The 13616-nt window shown below is 32.6% G+C and overlaps 1 protein-coding gene across 1 annotated transcript; it reads left to right on the top strand.

The window, feature by feature from the left end:
• Positions 1 to 1155: 1155 nt before the first annotated feature.
• On the top strand, positions 1156 to 4430 carry LOC116106705. The gene is made up of 2 exons (XM_031393043.1): positions 1156 to 1818; positions 2124 to 4430. Exons 1-2 carry the CDS (start codon positions 1430 to 1432, stop codon positions 4276 to 4278), a joined length of 2544 nt encoding a protein of 847 aa, XP_031248903.1. The 5' UTR covers positions 1156 to 1429; the 3' UTR covers positions 4279 to 4430.
• Positions 4431 to 13616: the final 9186 nt, after the last annotated feature.

Raw genomic sequence — 13616 nt, 5'->3', positions numbered from 1 at the left:
TGAGGGAGTGGACGAATTTTAAATGTAAAAGATATGTCATCATCAGCTTACAGTGGTAGTTGCATCTGCTTGATTCATTTAAGGTAAAGCTCGGAATAATGGAGACCAAGAGCACAACTCAGTTTGCAAGACATTTGAAACCATGTTTGAAGCGAATAGCTACTCAGAGACAAACACAGTTGTTTTTCCAGCCAGCCAGTTCAACGGATGAAGTCTCAATGCAATCTACAGTTGCTTTTTTAGATCTCAAGTTTTATATGAGCAAGATGTGGGAACTAGCTACTGATTGGGTGCTCATGCATGAACATTTATTTACAATTGTGGAGGAGGAGGGTTTTAGCATGATGCAAGGATGTGGTATGCCACAATGGGAGAAGATAACGCGTACTGCTTTGAAATAACATTGTGTGAATATGTATGAGATACAAAAGAAGAAGTTGATTAATTTGCTTAAGGGTATTAACAAGATTAGTTTGGTAAATGATCTATGGAAATCTTCTAATCAGAAGCTTGAGTAAATAGTTCTCATCGGACATTTTATAGACAATGATTGGAAGTTGTAGAAGCATGTACTCAATTTTGTTCATATACCTCCTTCTTGATCTAGTGTTTGATGAACAATTTTAATTCCTCGCAAGTGCAGGAATCGATATCACAGTATTGTGCAAAAGTAAAGGTCAATCCCACAGAGATTTGTAAGCATTCAATTAATCATAATATACTATGCCTTAATTAAACAAATAAAATAAACAAAATTTTTAAAAAAAACTAAGGAAGCAAAATAAATTCTTAACCAACTGAATTAAATAACACAATTAAAAATTAATTGAAAACCAATGCAAGAAAAACCTAGGTATTCAATTTCACCATAGCAATATGATTCTTCGCGAATAACTAATTTATTGCCATCTCAATCCAATTCCTACGGTTCAGTCTTCCATCATTATGATGTTACCGTTTGATGTTCAAGTTTAACCAAGTATTCTTAACCATTAAACTCACTAGGATTTTTAGTAAAGCCTAACAATAAAGAACCCATTAAGAACAAGAAATACTCAAAATATAAACCAAATAGTATCTAGCCACAATCCAATCATTCAAAAGAGCTATTCAAGGTTTGCATATGATGTTTACCTTACCTTGTCANATGAATATTTTTTTCTGGGTTTTGATGTCCTGTGGAACTTGAATTGTCTTGTTAATAAATGTGAACATCCTCTAGAACTCCATTTCTAGACAATTCTTTTGTAACAATCATAATTGTATTTCTGTATTTTTTTTTTTTCATTTGCCTTTACGCTATCATAACCATCCTTGTTTATTATCAACATGTTGAACAAGTTTTGTCCCAGAATCAGTTCTAATATAGAATTATAAAATCCTTCGAGACTGGAGGAATGTATATGATCTGTTTTTCTGTATAACGTATATGTCTTTTGGTTGTCTATATGAACTTCAGAAGTTATTGGCAATGGTGAAGGGAAAGCTTATACTAATCTGCCAGTCTGGTGGCGAATTCATAAGCAAGGATGATGGATCATTTTCATATGATGGAGGGGAGGCAAATGCCATAACCATTAATCCAGAAACAGTTTTTGATGATCTGATGCTAAAATTAGCTGAACTTCTGAACTTTGATCATAAATCCTTGTCTGTGAAGTATTTTCTTCCAGGAAATAGGCGAACACTCATCACTCTATCAAATGACAGAGATCTAAAAAGGATGTATGATTTTCATGAGGATGCAGTGACTGCAGATGTTTTTGTCACAGGGAAAGTAGGGTTTCAGCGTGAAGTCTTAACCTCAACTGGTGGCAGGTATATATCCACTTTTCGTATCCATCCAACCTATAGGAAGTACGTTTGTCTTCATTGGTCTTTTGAACATTTCATTTGTTTGCTATTTTGAAATGCATTGGTCAATTAATTATGTTGTAGAGGAGGGATCTGTCTTGGTATCAATGAGCAACCAGCGTATTGCTAAAATTGCCCTTGCTTTATGGTGGAACTATGAGAGTGCATTTCAGTATTTGTTATTGTGCTCAGTGATTGGTGAAATGCGGGTGACTGCAGGGAGTGTGAAATTATTTCTGGCATTGACTCACATTTTCTATCACTTGCAGGGAAAAAGGGATAAAACTGGCTGAGACAGTGCCTGCCTATACAGGATCTCAAGCTGCTGCAACTACTAAGGCTCCTGCATCAAGATCTGATGCCTTTACCAACTCTGATGAGCCTAGTGATGCTAATCTTTCTCCAGATAGTCCTGCCAGCAGTCCAATTAGATTTGATATCAGTTCTACCCCTGCTGATACTGTTAAGAAGCGAAGGCGTGTTGCATCCCGTAAAAAGGCTGCTAGCTCTGAAAATGTTGGGAAAAGAAGAAAGAGTGTATCTCGGAAAAAGTATGTTCGGAAGCGTGATCGCTCTGCAGTAGATGATGATATGGATCAGGAACAGGATTATGATTCTCAAGCCGGTGATTCTATTTTTCCTGTTACTGTTGACAACTCTATTGTATCAGCCGAAAATACAGTGGCAGCATGGAAAGATGGTATAACTGGTGTAGGTCAGGAATTTAATAGTGTGCATGAATTTCGTGATGCATTACATAAATATGCTATTGCACATCGTTTTAAGTATAGGTTAAAAAAGAATGAGAAAAGTCGCGCTAGTGGAACATGTTCTGTTGAAGGCTGTTCTTGGAGGATTTATGCATCTTGGGTCCCTTCTGAAGAAGTGTTCAAGATAAAAAAGATGAATAAAACACATACATGTGGAGGAGAATCTAGGAAGGCTGCTCAACCAACTAGGAGTTGGTTGGTGGGTATAATAAAGGACAAGTTACGAGAGAACCCACATTGCAAAACAAAGGAAATTACTGAGAGCATTCATCGAGATTTTGGGATTGAACTAAACTATACCCAAGTATGGCGTGGAGTATTAGATGCCAGAGAGCGGCTTCAGGGTTCTTACAAAGAGGCATATAATCAATTGCCTTGGTTTTGTGATAAGCTGTCGGAAGCAAACCCAGGTAGTTTTGTGCAGCTTTCTATCGGTGATGACAAAAGATTTCAGAACCTCTTTGTATCCTTTCAAGCCTCAGTACATGGTTTTCAAAATGGTTGTCGCCCACTTCTTTTCCTTGACTCTACATCATTAAAATCAAAACACCGTGAGACCTTGTTGACAGCTACTGCAGTTGATGGGAATGATGGTGCTTTTCCAGTTGCATTTGCTATAGTTGATATTGAGAATGATGACAAGTGGCATTGGTTTCTGGAGCAGCTGAGATCTGCGGTGTCAACTTCTCAGACCATAACTTTTGTCACTGATAAACAGAAGGGGTTAATGAAGTCTGTGCTTAACATATTCGAAAATGCACACCATGGTTATTCTATATTCCACCTTTTAGATGAGTTCATGATAAGTTTGAAGGGTCCATTCCATGGACAGGGGAAGAGTACTTTGCCTGTCAATTTTTTGGCTGCTGCGCAAGCAGCCAGAATTGATGTTTTCAGGAATTCCTTGGAGCAAATTAAACGTGTTTCTTTGGGTGCTTATGAGTGGCTCATTCAGATTGAACCAGAGTATTGGACGAATGCAGTTTTTAACGGTGAGAGTTACCATCAAATTACATTTGATGTTGCAGAGTCATATGCTAACTGGGTTGAGGAAGTGCGAGAACGACCCCTCATAAAGAAATTAGAGACTATTCTGGGTAAGATGATGGAGTTGATGAATAATCGTCTACGGGATTCAAGCGGGTGGTCAACCAAACTTACTCCAGTGAAGGAGGAAAAACTGAAGGAAGAAACTCATAAAGCGCGTTTATTAAGAGTATTGTTCTCATCTGAAACCTTATTTGAGGTCCACAATGACTCCACAAATGTTGTTGATATGGATAAACAAAGCTGCAGTTGTCTGGAGTGGAAAGTGACCGGGCTTCCTTGCCGCCATGCTATTGCTGTTTTCAATGTCACAAAAAGGAGTGTGTATGATTATTGTTCAAGATATTTCAATGTTGATATGTATCATATTGCATACTCCAAGTCGATTAACCCTGTTGCAGGCCTTCTCAGCACTCCAGCAGATGGAAAGTCTAAGTCAGCTAAAGCTAAGTTGGAGAATGCAGACGTACTTCCTCCTTCGGCGACAAAATCATCTAGCCAACAGAAGAGGAAGCGAAAAAGAGATGGATTGATAGAAAGAACTGTGACTTGCACCAAGTGCCTGGGGGTAGGGCATAATAAAGTTTCCTGCAAGCAGGTTATGTAGAACCTCTGCAGTCCCAACTTGTGTTATGTATTAAAATAATGTATATTTTAATGGTAGGATTGCTCTCATGTTTATGTTGTTGGCCATGACCTATTAGTGTGTTGAACTCGTTGTGTTTATGTTTTATGCCAGATTAGCTAGACTTGCTCAAAGCTTGGTTTCAGTTTATTTTCACTTTGTCGCAGTTAACTTTTTTTAATTTTGATGTGTTTAAGTTTAAATGTAGATGGCAGTTGATGGACATTAGAAAACTTGATGAAAACCAAGATTCCTTTGTAAACAGAATAGTAGTTTCAGATGAATAATATGTTTTATCAATAACTAACTTTAAATTTGATACATTATATATTTATTCTTAAACTCGGATTATGTAGAATATTGCTTTTATGGATATGTTAAACATGTTAGAGATAGGTAGGACGAATTGGGTATAGTGTGGATAAGCGGGGCGGTTTCAGATTCGATTCTTCATCTGAGTATTCACGATTTAAGTGGGAGGTCATAGCAGTGGGTTGTTGCACTAGTCTCTTTCGAAGATTAATCAAAGTGTGCGTAAACTAAACCAGACACGTTGGTTAAAAAAAAAAAAAAAAAAAAAGATTTAAGTATTGTTTGTAGTGATGGAGATGGTTTTATTTAAGGGATAGATCTGTTGCACAATTGTAGAAATACATATGCAACCTGTCTAAAGTAACCCAATCTAATTGGAATTGCTTTGTGATTGGTCGGGTAATGAAACTTAAGGATAATCAAGGAAAATTATTATTTTAATTTTTACTACAACCATCATCCCAATTTAAAAAAAAAAAAAAAGGCATGACCCTCCGTCAAAATTGGAATTCAAAACAATTCCTAGTTATATAATTTTAATATTTTAAAATTATAATTTTAGTGTTGTTATCTTATATATTTACAGTAAAACCTCTCTATAATCATAATGATGAGACTAATTAATTTTATTATTATGAGGAGGTTATAACTTAATAAAGGTGTAATTACAAAAAAAATTTATTTCATAATTCATGTTTTAGTACTACAATATTAAGATTTCAATTCATGTTTTAATAGTATTAGGGTTTCAATCTAGCGCTTCAATTGCCTACTTTTGAAACGGATAGAAGATCGTGTCTTGGAACCAATAAAGATAACTGTCTTTGATGTAATTGTAAATGTAGTTGCTGCATGGTCAATTGATGTGAAGCCACAGACAATTGCCAATTGTTTTAAGCATTACAAAACCCCTGATGTTGATGAATTGCAAGTTACAATTGAAATGAATGAGGGGAATCAAAGAGCCATTGTAGAATTAAGTGATCAGATTCAACAACTTCACTACATTAATCAAATGGATATTAATGTCTTCTTTAATTATCCAAATGAGCAATAAGTCATGTATGCTTTAACAGAAGAATAAATCATTGCTACAATTAGACAATAAGAGAAATGAAATAATTATGAGGATGATATTATGAAAATATAAAAATTTTCGTACCAAAAAGCTCTAAACATGCTTGAGAAGCTAGAAATGTTTGGACTTCAACAAAAAAAATGTTCATGCTAGAAAGTTTGTACTCGCAAGTTAAAAGATGTGGTAACAACTCTAAAACATAACTTATTGTCTCAAACAACTTTAGATAAATATTTTATTTCATCTTAAACTTTACTGTAATATAGCATATATATTTTTACAATATACATATAATTATTACTATGTGTAGGCAACTTTCCTTAAGACGGAGATTATAAAAATTATAACTTATTACAATATGAAGTTTATTTTTATGTATAACTATCTACAATTAGGAATATAATTTTTTATGACTATATAGAGTTTTTCCCTACATAGAGTATCATTAAAACAAGGTTTTCCTGTATATTGTTTGATATCATCTTTGTGTTAAATGACATACCTAAGGGCCATAAGGCCAGTTTGTTACATTGACATTCTTAATTGAGTTTAAATAATTAATGTTTTTAATTGAAAATAAATTTTATAATAATCATTACAAATGAATGTTTAAAATTGAAATAAATTAATACTATTTATTTATTTATAAGTCTTATTACTTATACATAGGTCATATGGTCAATGTTGTTCTCTATTAGATTGTTAATCATTTAATATTTTTGTTTTGTTTACACTTTTTTATTTTATTATTATTTATTTTAATCTATTTATTATTTTAAATTACAATTCTAGATTAATCAAAAAATTATTTCATGTTATATAATATATATCTTTTCCAATGAATAGCATTTTATTATGCTATTTTATTCACAAAATCAATTATATATATAAACAATACCGAATATATCTATAAAAGTGTGAAAACTACTTTTTTATTTACTGTTTATATATTTAAGTGAAAAAAATATCTATAACAACACCAAGATTGCGTCATTATAATCTATTACCAGGAGCATAAAACAACTCGGGTGCAATGCATGATTTCGCGTTGTAATTAGGTTTAGTGACAAAATTTTTGTAGTTGAGGTGTGTGTAAACTAGTTCGAACAACCCTGATCACTTAAAAAAAAAAAAAAAATTGTACCGGACATCCAAACAATCAACTTCTTGATAAAAATTATATTTATATAAGCTCTGTTATATAAGTTTCGTATATCATAAGCTCTTCTTGCAAAAACTAAACCACATACATTTTTATACATCACTATAAGAGTCTAACTAATGATATATATTGAAAAGTTTGGATTTACATCAAATAGACTTGCTAACATTTCTACATTGTTTTTTTTTTTTTTTTTTCAACCCAATAAATGGTAAATTAAGCTTAAAATTAATTATCTAAAACAAATTAAATAGATAACATTATTAATTTACTTATTTACTACATATTATGTAAATAATAAAAAATTATAGATTTAATCATTTGTAATAAATATAGTCATAACTATGCTTAAAAATAATTATTTAAAATAAATTAAATAAAAAATATAAGATATAAATTTTATTTATTTTCAATAAATTTACTTATAATTATCTAAAAATGATTATTATAAAATCAATAACAACAACGAAACTTAAAAATTTATTATCCTAATAAATATTACAATTATTAGTATGAACATAAATTGGGAGTGAAAACTCACCACTTGATTTTGTTCATTATTAGTTAACACATTGTTTCTTCATTGATTTTAATTGACACCAAACCAATTATGTTCAAACTCAAAATAACTTATAACCAACTCTGATATTTTAACCAATATCTCACTTATAACCAACTTTGATATTTTTTCAATATTTTGGGTTAATCATGCTGAAAATTTGTACATGAAAGTAAATGTGATTTATAACTCATCTTATATATTGAAATATGCAAATTAACTAATTGGAAATGAATCAATTATTTTCCCTTAAAAGGTTTTGTTAAAAATTAAAATAACTAGTTCATCTTTTATATTACATGTTTAGTGTGTTTGAACAAATGGATGATTAAAAATCAATTATAAGATCACTGACTACATTATAGAATAATAGAAGGGGGCTTGGAAAGTTAATCGATTATTGGCCTGTTTGTATAGTGTTTTAATCCTTTACTTGTATGCTAACAATGTAATACATTGGATGTAAACTTGGTTTGTTTATTGTGTGAGTTAGGTAACTTTTTTTTTTACTCTTTTTACCCTTGACTATGTGACTGATCTGTCCACGATGATAGGAATTATTATATGATTGTCATCGATATTATCTCAGCTGGGTTAAGGTCTGTTCTCAAGTTTTATTTTGAGAAACGTGGTTATTACCGCAAAATGCGATGTGTTACAGGGGAGAGATGATAGTCATAGCCTCTTGTTTGTGAGGGAGTGGACGAGTCTAAATGTAAAAGATATGTCATCATCGGCTTACGGTGGTAGTTGATCTGCTTGGATTAAATTTCAAGTAAACGAATATTTTTTTTCTGGGTTTTGATGTCCTGTGGAACTTGAATTGTCTTGTTAATAAATGTGAACATCCTCTAGAACTCCATTCTAGACAATTTTTTGTAACAATCATAATTGTATTTCTGTATTTTTTTCATTTGCCTTTACGCTATCATAACCACCTTGTTATTCAACATGTGAACAAGTTTTGTCCCAGAATCAGTTCTAATATAGAATTATAAAATCCTTCGAGACTGGAGGAATTATATGATCTGTTTTCTGTATAACATAATGTCTTTGGTTGTCTATATGAAATTCAGAAGATTGGCAATGGTGAAGGGAAAGCTTATACTAATCTGCCAGTCTGGTGGCGAATTCATAAGCAAGGATGATGGATCATTTTCAATGATGGAGGGGAGGCAAATGCATAACCATTAATCCAGAAACAGTTTTGATGATCTGATGCTAAATTAGCTGAACTTCTGAACTTTGATCATAAATCCTTGTCCGTGAAGTATTTTCTTCCAGGAAATAGGGAACACTCATCACTCTATCAAATGACAGAGATCTAAAAGGATGTATGATTTTCTGAGGAGTGCAGTGACTGCAGATGTTTTTGTCACAGGGAAAGTAGGGTTTCAGCGTGAAGTCTTAACCTCAACTGGTGGCAGGTAATATCCACTTTTCGTATCCATCCAACTATAGGAAGTACGTTTGTCTTCATTGGTCTTTTGAACATTTCATTTGTTTGCTTTTGAAATGCATTGGTCAATTAATTATGTTGTAGAGGAGGGATCTGTCTGGTATCAATGAGCAACCAGAGTATGCTAAAATTGCCCTTGCTTTATGGTGGAACTATGAGAGTGCATTTCAGTATTTGTATTGTGCTCAGTGATTGGTGAAATGCGGGTGACTGCAGGGAGTGTGAAATTATTTCTGGCATTGACTCACATTTTCTATCACTTGCAGGGAAAAAAGGATAAAATGGCTGAGACAGTGCCTGCCTATACAGGACTCAAGCTGCTGCAACTACTAAGGCTCCTGCATCAAGATCTGATGCCTTTACCAACTCTGATGAGCCTAGTGATGCTAATCTTTCTCCAGATAGTCCTGCCAGCAGTCCAATTAGATTTGATATCAGTTCTACCCCTGGTGATACTGTTAAGAAGCGAAGGCGTGTTGCATCCCGTAAAAAGGCTGCTAGCTCTGAAAATGTGGGAAAAGAAGAAAGAGTGTATCTCGGAAAAAGTAGTGTCGGAAGCGTGATAATCTGCAGTAGATGATGATATGGATCAGGAACAGAATGATTCTCAAGCCGGTGATTCTATTTTTCCTGTTACGTTGACAACTCTATGATCAGCCGAAAATACAGTGGCAGCATGGAAAGATGGTATAACTGGTGTAGGTCAGGAATTTAATAGTGTGCATGAATTTCGTGATGCATTACATAAATATGCTATTGCACATCGTTTTAAGTATAGGTTAAAAAAGAATGAGAAAAGTCGCGCTAGTGGAACATGTCTGTTGAAGGGCTGTCTTGGAGGATTTATGCATCTTGGGTCCCTTCTGAAGAAGTGGTCAAGTAAAAAAAGATGAATAAACACATACATGTGGAGGAGAATCTAGGAAGGCTGCTCAACCAACTAGGAGGTGGTTGGTGGGGTTATATAAGGACAAGTTACGAGGAACCCCCATTGCAAAACAAAGGAAATTACGGAGCATTCATCGAGATTTGGGATTGAACTAAACTTACCCAAGTATGGCGTGGAGTATTAGATGCCAGAGAGCGGCTTCAGGGTTTTACAAAGAGGCATATAATCAATTGCCTTGGTTTTGTGATAAGCTGTCGGAGCAAACCCAGGTAGTTTGTTGCAGCTTTCTATCGGTGATGACAAAGATTTCAGAATCTCTTTGTATCCTTTCAAGCCTCAGTACATGGTTTTCAAAATGGTGTCGCCACTTCTTTTCCTTGATCTACATCATTAAAATCAAAACACCGTGAGACCTGTTGACAGCTACTGCAGTGATGGGAATGATGGTGCTTTTCCAGTTGCATTTGCATAGTTGATATTGAGAATGATGACAAGTGGCATTGGTTTCTGGAGCAGCTGAGATCTGCGGTGTCAAATTCTCAAACCATAACCTTTGTCACTGATAAACAGAAGGGGTTAATGAAGTGTGCTTAACATATCGAAAATGCACACCATGGTTATTCATATTCACACTTTTGATGAGTTCATGATAAGTTTGAAGGGTCCATTCCATGGACAGGGAAGAGTACTTTGCCTGTCAATTTTTTGGCTGTGCCCAAGCAGCCAGAATTGATGTTTTCAGGAATTCCTTGGAGCAAATAAACGTGTTTCTTTGGGGCTTATGAGTGGCTCATTCAGATTGAACCAGAGTATTGGACGAATGCAGTTTTTAACGGTGAGAGTTACCATCAAATTACATTGATGTTGCAGAGTCATATGCTAACTGGATTGAGGAAGTGCGAGAAAGAACTCATAAAGAAATTAGAGACTATTCGGGTAAGATGATGGAGTTGATGATAATACGTCTACGGGATTCAAGCGGGTGGTCAACCAAACTTACTCCAGTGAAGGAGGAAAAACTGAAGGAAGAAAATCATAAAGCGCGTTTATTAAGAGTATTGTTCTCATCTGAAACCTTATTTGAGGTCACAATGACTCCACAAATGTTGTGATATGGATAACAAAGCTGCAGTTGTCTGGAGTGGAAAGTGACCGGGCTTCTTGCGCCATGCTATTTTCTGTTCAATGTCACAAAAAGAGTGTGTATGTTATTGTTCAAGATATTTCAATGTTGATATGTATCATATGCATACTCCCAGCGATTAACCCTGTGCAGGCCTTCTCAGCACTCCAGCAGATGGAAAGTCTAAGTCAGCTAAAGCTAAGTTGGAGAATGCAGACGTACTTCCTCCTTCGGCGACAAAATCATCTAGCCAACAGAAGAGGAAGCGAAAAAGAGATGGATTGATAGAAAGAACTGTGACTTGCACCAAGTGCCTGGGGGTAGGGCATAATAAGTTTCCTGCAAGCAGGTATGTAGAACTTGCAGTCCCAACTTGTGTTATGTATTAAAATAATGTATATTTAATGGTAGGATTGCTCTCATGTTTATGTTGTTGGTCATGACCTATTAGTGTGTTGAACTGTTGTGTTTATGTTTTATGCCAGATTAGCTAGACTTGCTCAAAGCTTGGTTTCAGTTATTTTCACTTTGTCGCAGTTACTTTTTTTTTAATTTTGATGGTTTTAAGTTTAAATGTAGATGGCAGTTGATGGACATTAGAAAACTTGATGAAAACCAAGACTCCTTTGTAAACAGAACAGTAGTTTCAGATGAATATATGTTTTTCAATAACTAACTTTAAATTTGATACATTATATATTATTCTTAAACTCGGATTATGTAGAATATTGCTTTTATGGATATGTTAAACATGTTAGAGATAGGTAGGACGAATTGGGTATAGTGTGGATAAGCGGGGCAGTTTTAGATTCGATTCTCCATTTGAGCATTCATGATTTAAGTGGGAGGCTATAGCAGTGGGTTGTTGCACTGTCTCTTCGAAAATTAATGAGGTGTGCAAAACTACACCAGACACGGTGGTTAAAAAAAAAAGGATTTAAGTATTGTTTGTAGTGAGGAGATGGTTTATTTTAGGGATAGATCTGTTGACAATGTAGAAATACATATGCAACCTGTCTAAAGTAACCCAATCTAATTGGAATTGCTTTGTGATGGTGGGTATGAAACTTAAGGAAATCAAGGAAAATTATTATTTTAATTTTACTACAACCATCATCCCAATTTAAAAAAAAAAAAAAAGGCATGACCCTCCGTCAAAATTGGAATTCAAAACAATTCCTAGTTATATAATTTTAATATTTTAAAATTATATTTTAGTGTTGTTATCGATATATTTTTTGTATAAAATGACACCTTTTTGGTTAGTATTTGTGATATCTATCATTATCCAAAGCTTTAACGAATAAACCAAATAAATTAATTTTAATGTTTCATCTAAGATAAAAAAACAAATTAAAAATAAAAAAACAAATTTATTTTATTTTTATAAGGATTCTTAATTTCACAAAAAAGGATTAAAATTTTTCATCATAAATTAAAAAAATAGTAAAAAAATACAAATATCTTTTATTTTTAGAAGGATACTTAATTTCTTAAAACATATTTCAAACTGTCACCATAAATTAAAAATAATTAATAAAAGAAAATATAAATTTGGATTAAAGACATTGAAAATATAAATATTTCAAACTATCACCCTAAATTAAAAATAATTAATAAAAGAAAATATAAATTTGGATTAAAGACATCGAAAATATATATTTCAAACCGTCATCCTAAATTAAAAGCAATTAATAATTAATACAAGAAAATACAATTTTGGATAAAAGACATTGAAAAACTAAATATTTCAAACTTTCATCCTAAATTATAAATAACTAATAAATTTATTAAAAGAAACTCAATATCTTTAATTCAAATTCACCAAAACGCAAAATAAAGCTATAAGACCATCTCCAACCACAAACACCAAATTGGTGTGATTTTTGGTGTATTTTACTATTACATCTTCAACATATTATAACAAATATTATACCAAAAAGAATATTTTTTAGAATATTCTCTTTCTTTTTCTTTCTATTAATAATCAACAATTAATCTATTTTATTAATTATTTTTGTATATATTAATTAAACATTGAGAATGATATTTTTATTAAATAATAATTACTTTGAAAATTATACTAATTTAATAAAATTAAGCATTTATTTAATCAAATAAACATTACATTTAATATAGAAAAACATTACATCTAATATAAAATGGCACGAAAAAAACAACACAAAAGTAAAATTCCATATTGATAGTAATTTAATTTTCTGAATTAGTATATTCTTCCCACAAATAATCAATTAATGTATTTCGAAGAGCATGATGAACCTTTGTACCCTTGATTTGTCTATGTCGAGCAAGAAAATTTTAAAATCAGACATTTTCATCTGCAACAATTTCAACTTCGGGAGTTGGTGCTTCCATCTGATCCTCTATTGATGCATTAACATTACGATTATTTTTTTATTTTTTATCATTTTTTGAATTATATAATTATTATGAATTTATCATTATAAATATTAATTTAAATAATAATCAAATTAACATAAATACAAATAATAAAAATAAAAAAATAAAATATATTTTATATTATATAAACAATACCACACCAAATTTGGTGTAATATTTGACGTTGGTTGGAGCACGGCACATTTTTCACACCAATCGGCATGTTTTTCACACAAATTTGGTGTTTTGGTGTTGGGCTGAAGATGCCTAAAGAATAAAAAAACAAATAATTTGCATATTAAATTAAAAATTATCTCTACTTCAAATGAAAAACAAAT

This window comes from Pistacia vera, unplaced genomic scaffold (genome assembly GCF_008641045.1).
Source record: "Pistacia vera cultivar Batoury unplaced genomic scaffold, PisVer_v2 Contig520, whole genome shotgun sequence".
Lineage (NCBI taxonomy): Eukaryota > Viridiplantae > Streptophyta > Magnoliopsida > Sapindales > Anacardiaceae > Pistacia > Pistacia vera.
The sequence above is the reverse complement of the archived record's forward strand: the minus strand, read 5'-3'. Positions and strand labels throughout refer to the sequence as shown.

Excerpts from the sequence above, each read along its gene's own strand:
- LOC116106705 (XM_031393043.1), top strand. The coding sequence starts at position 1,430 with ATGTCTTTTGGTTGTCTATATGAACTTCAGAAGTTATTGGCAATGGTG. Across the intron at positions 1,819-2,123 it reads TTAACCTCAACTGGTGGCAG|GGAAAAAGGGATAAAACTGG; the intron begins GTATATATCCAC and ends TATCACTTGCAG.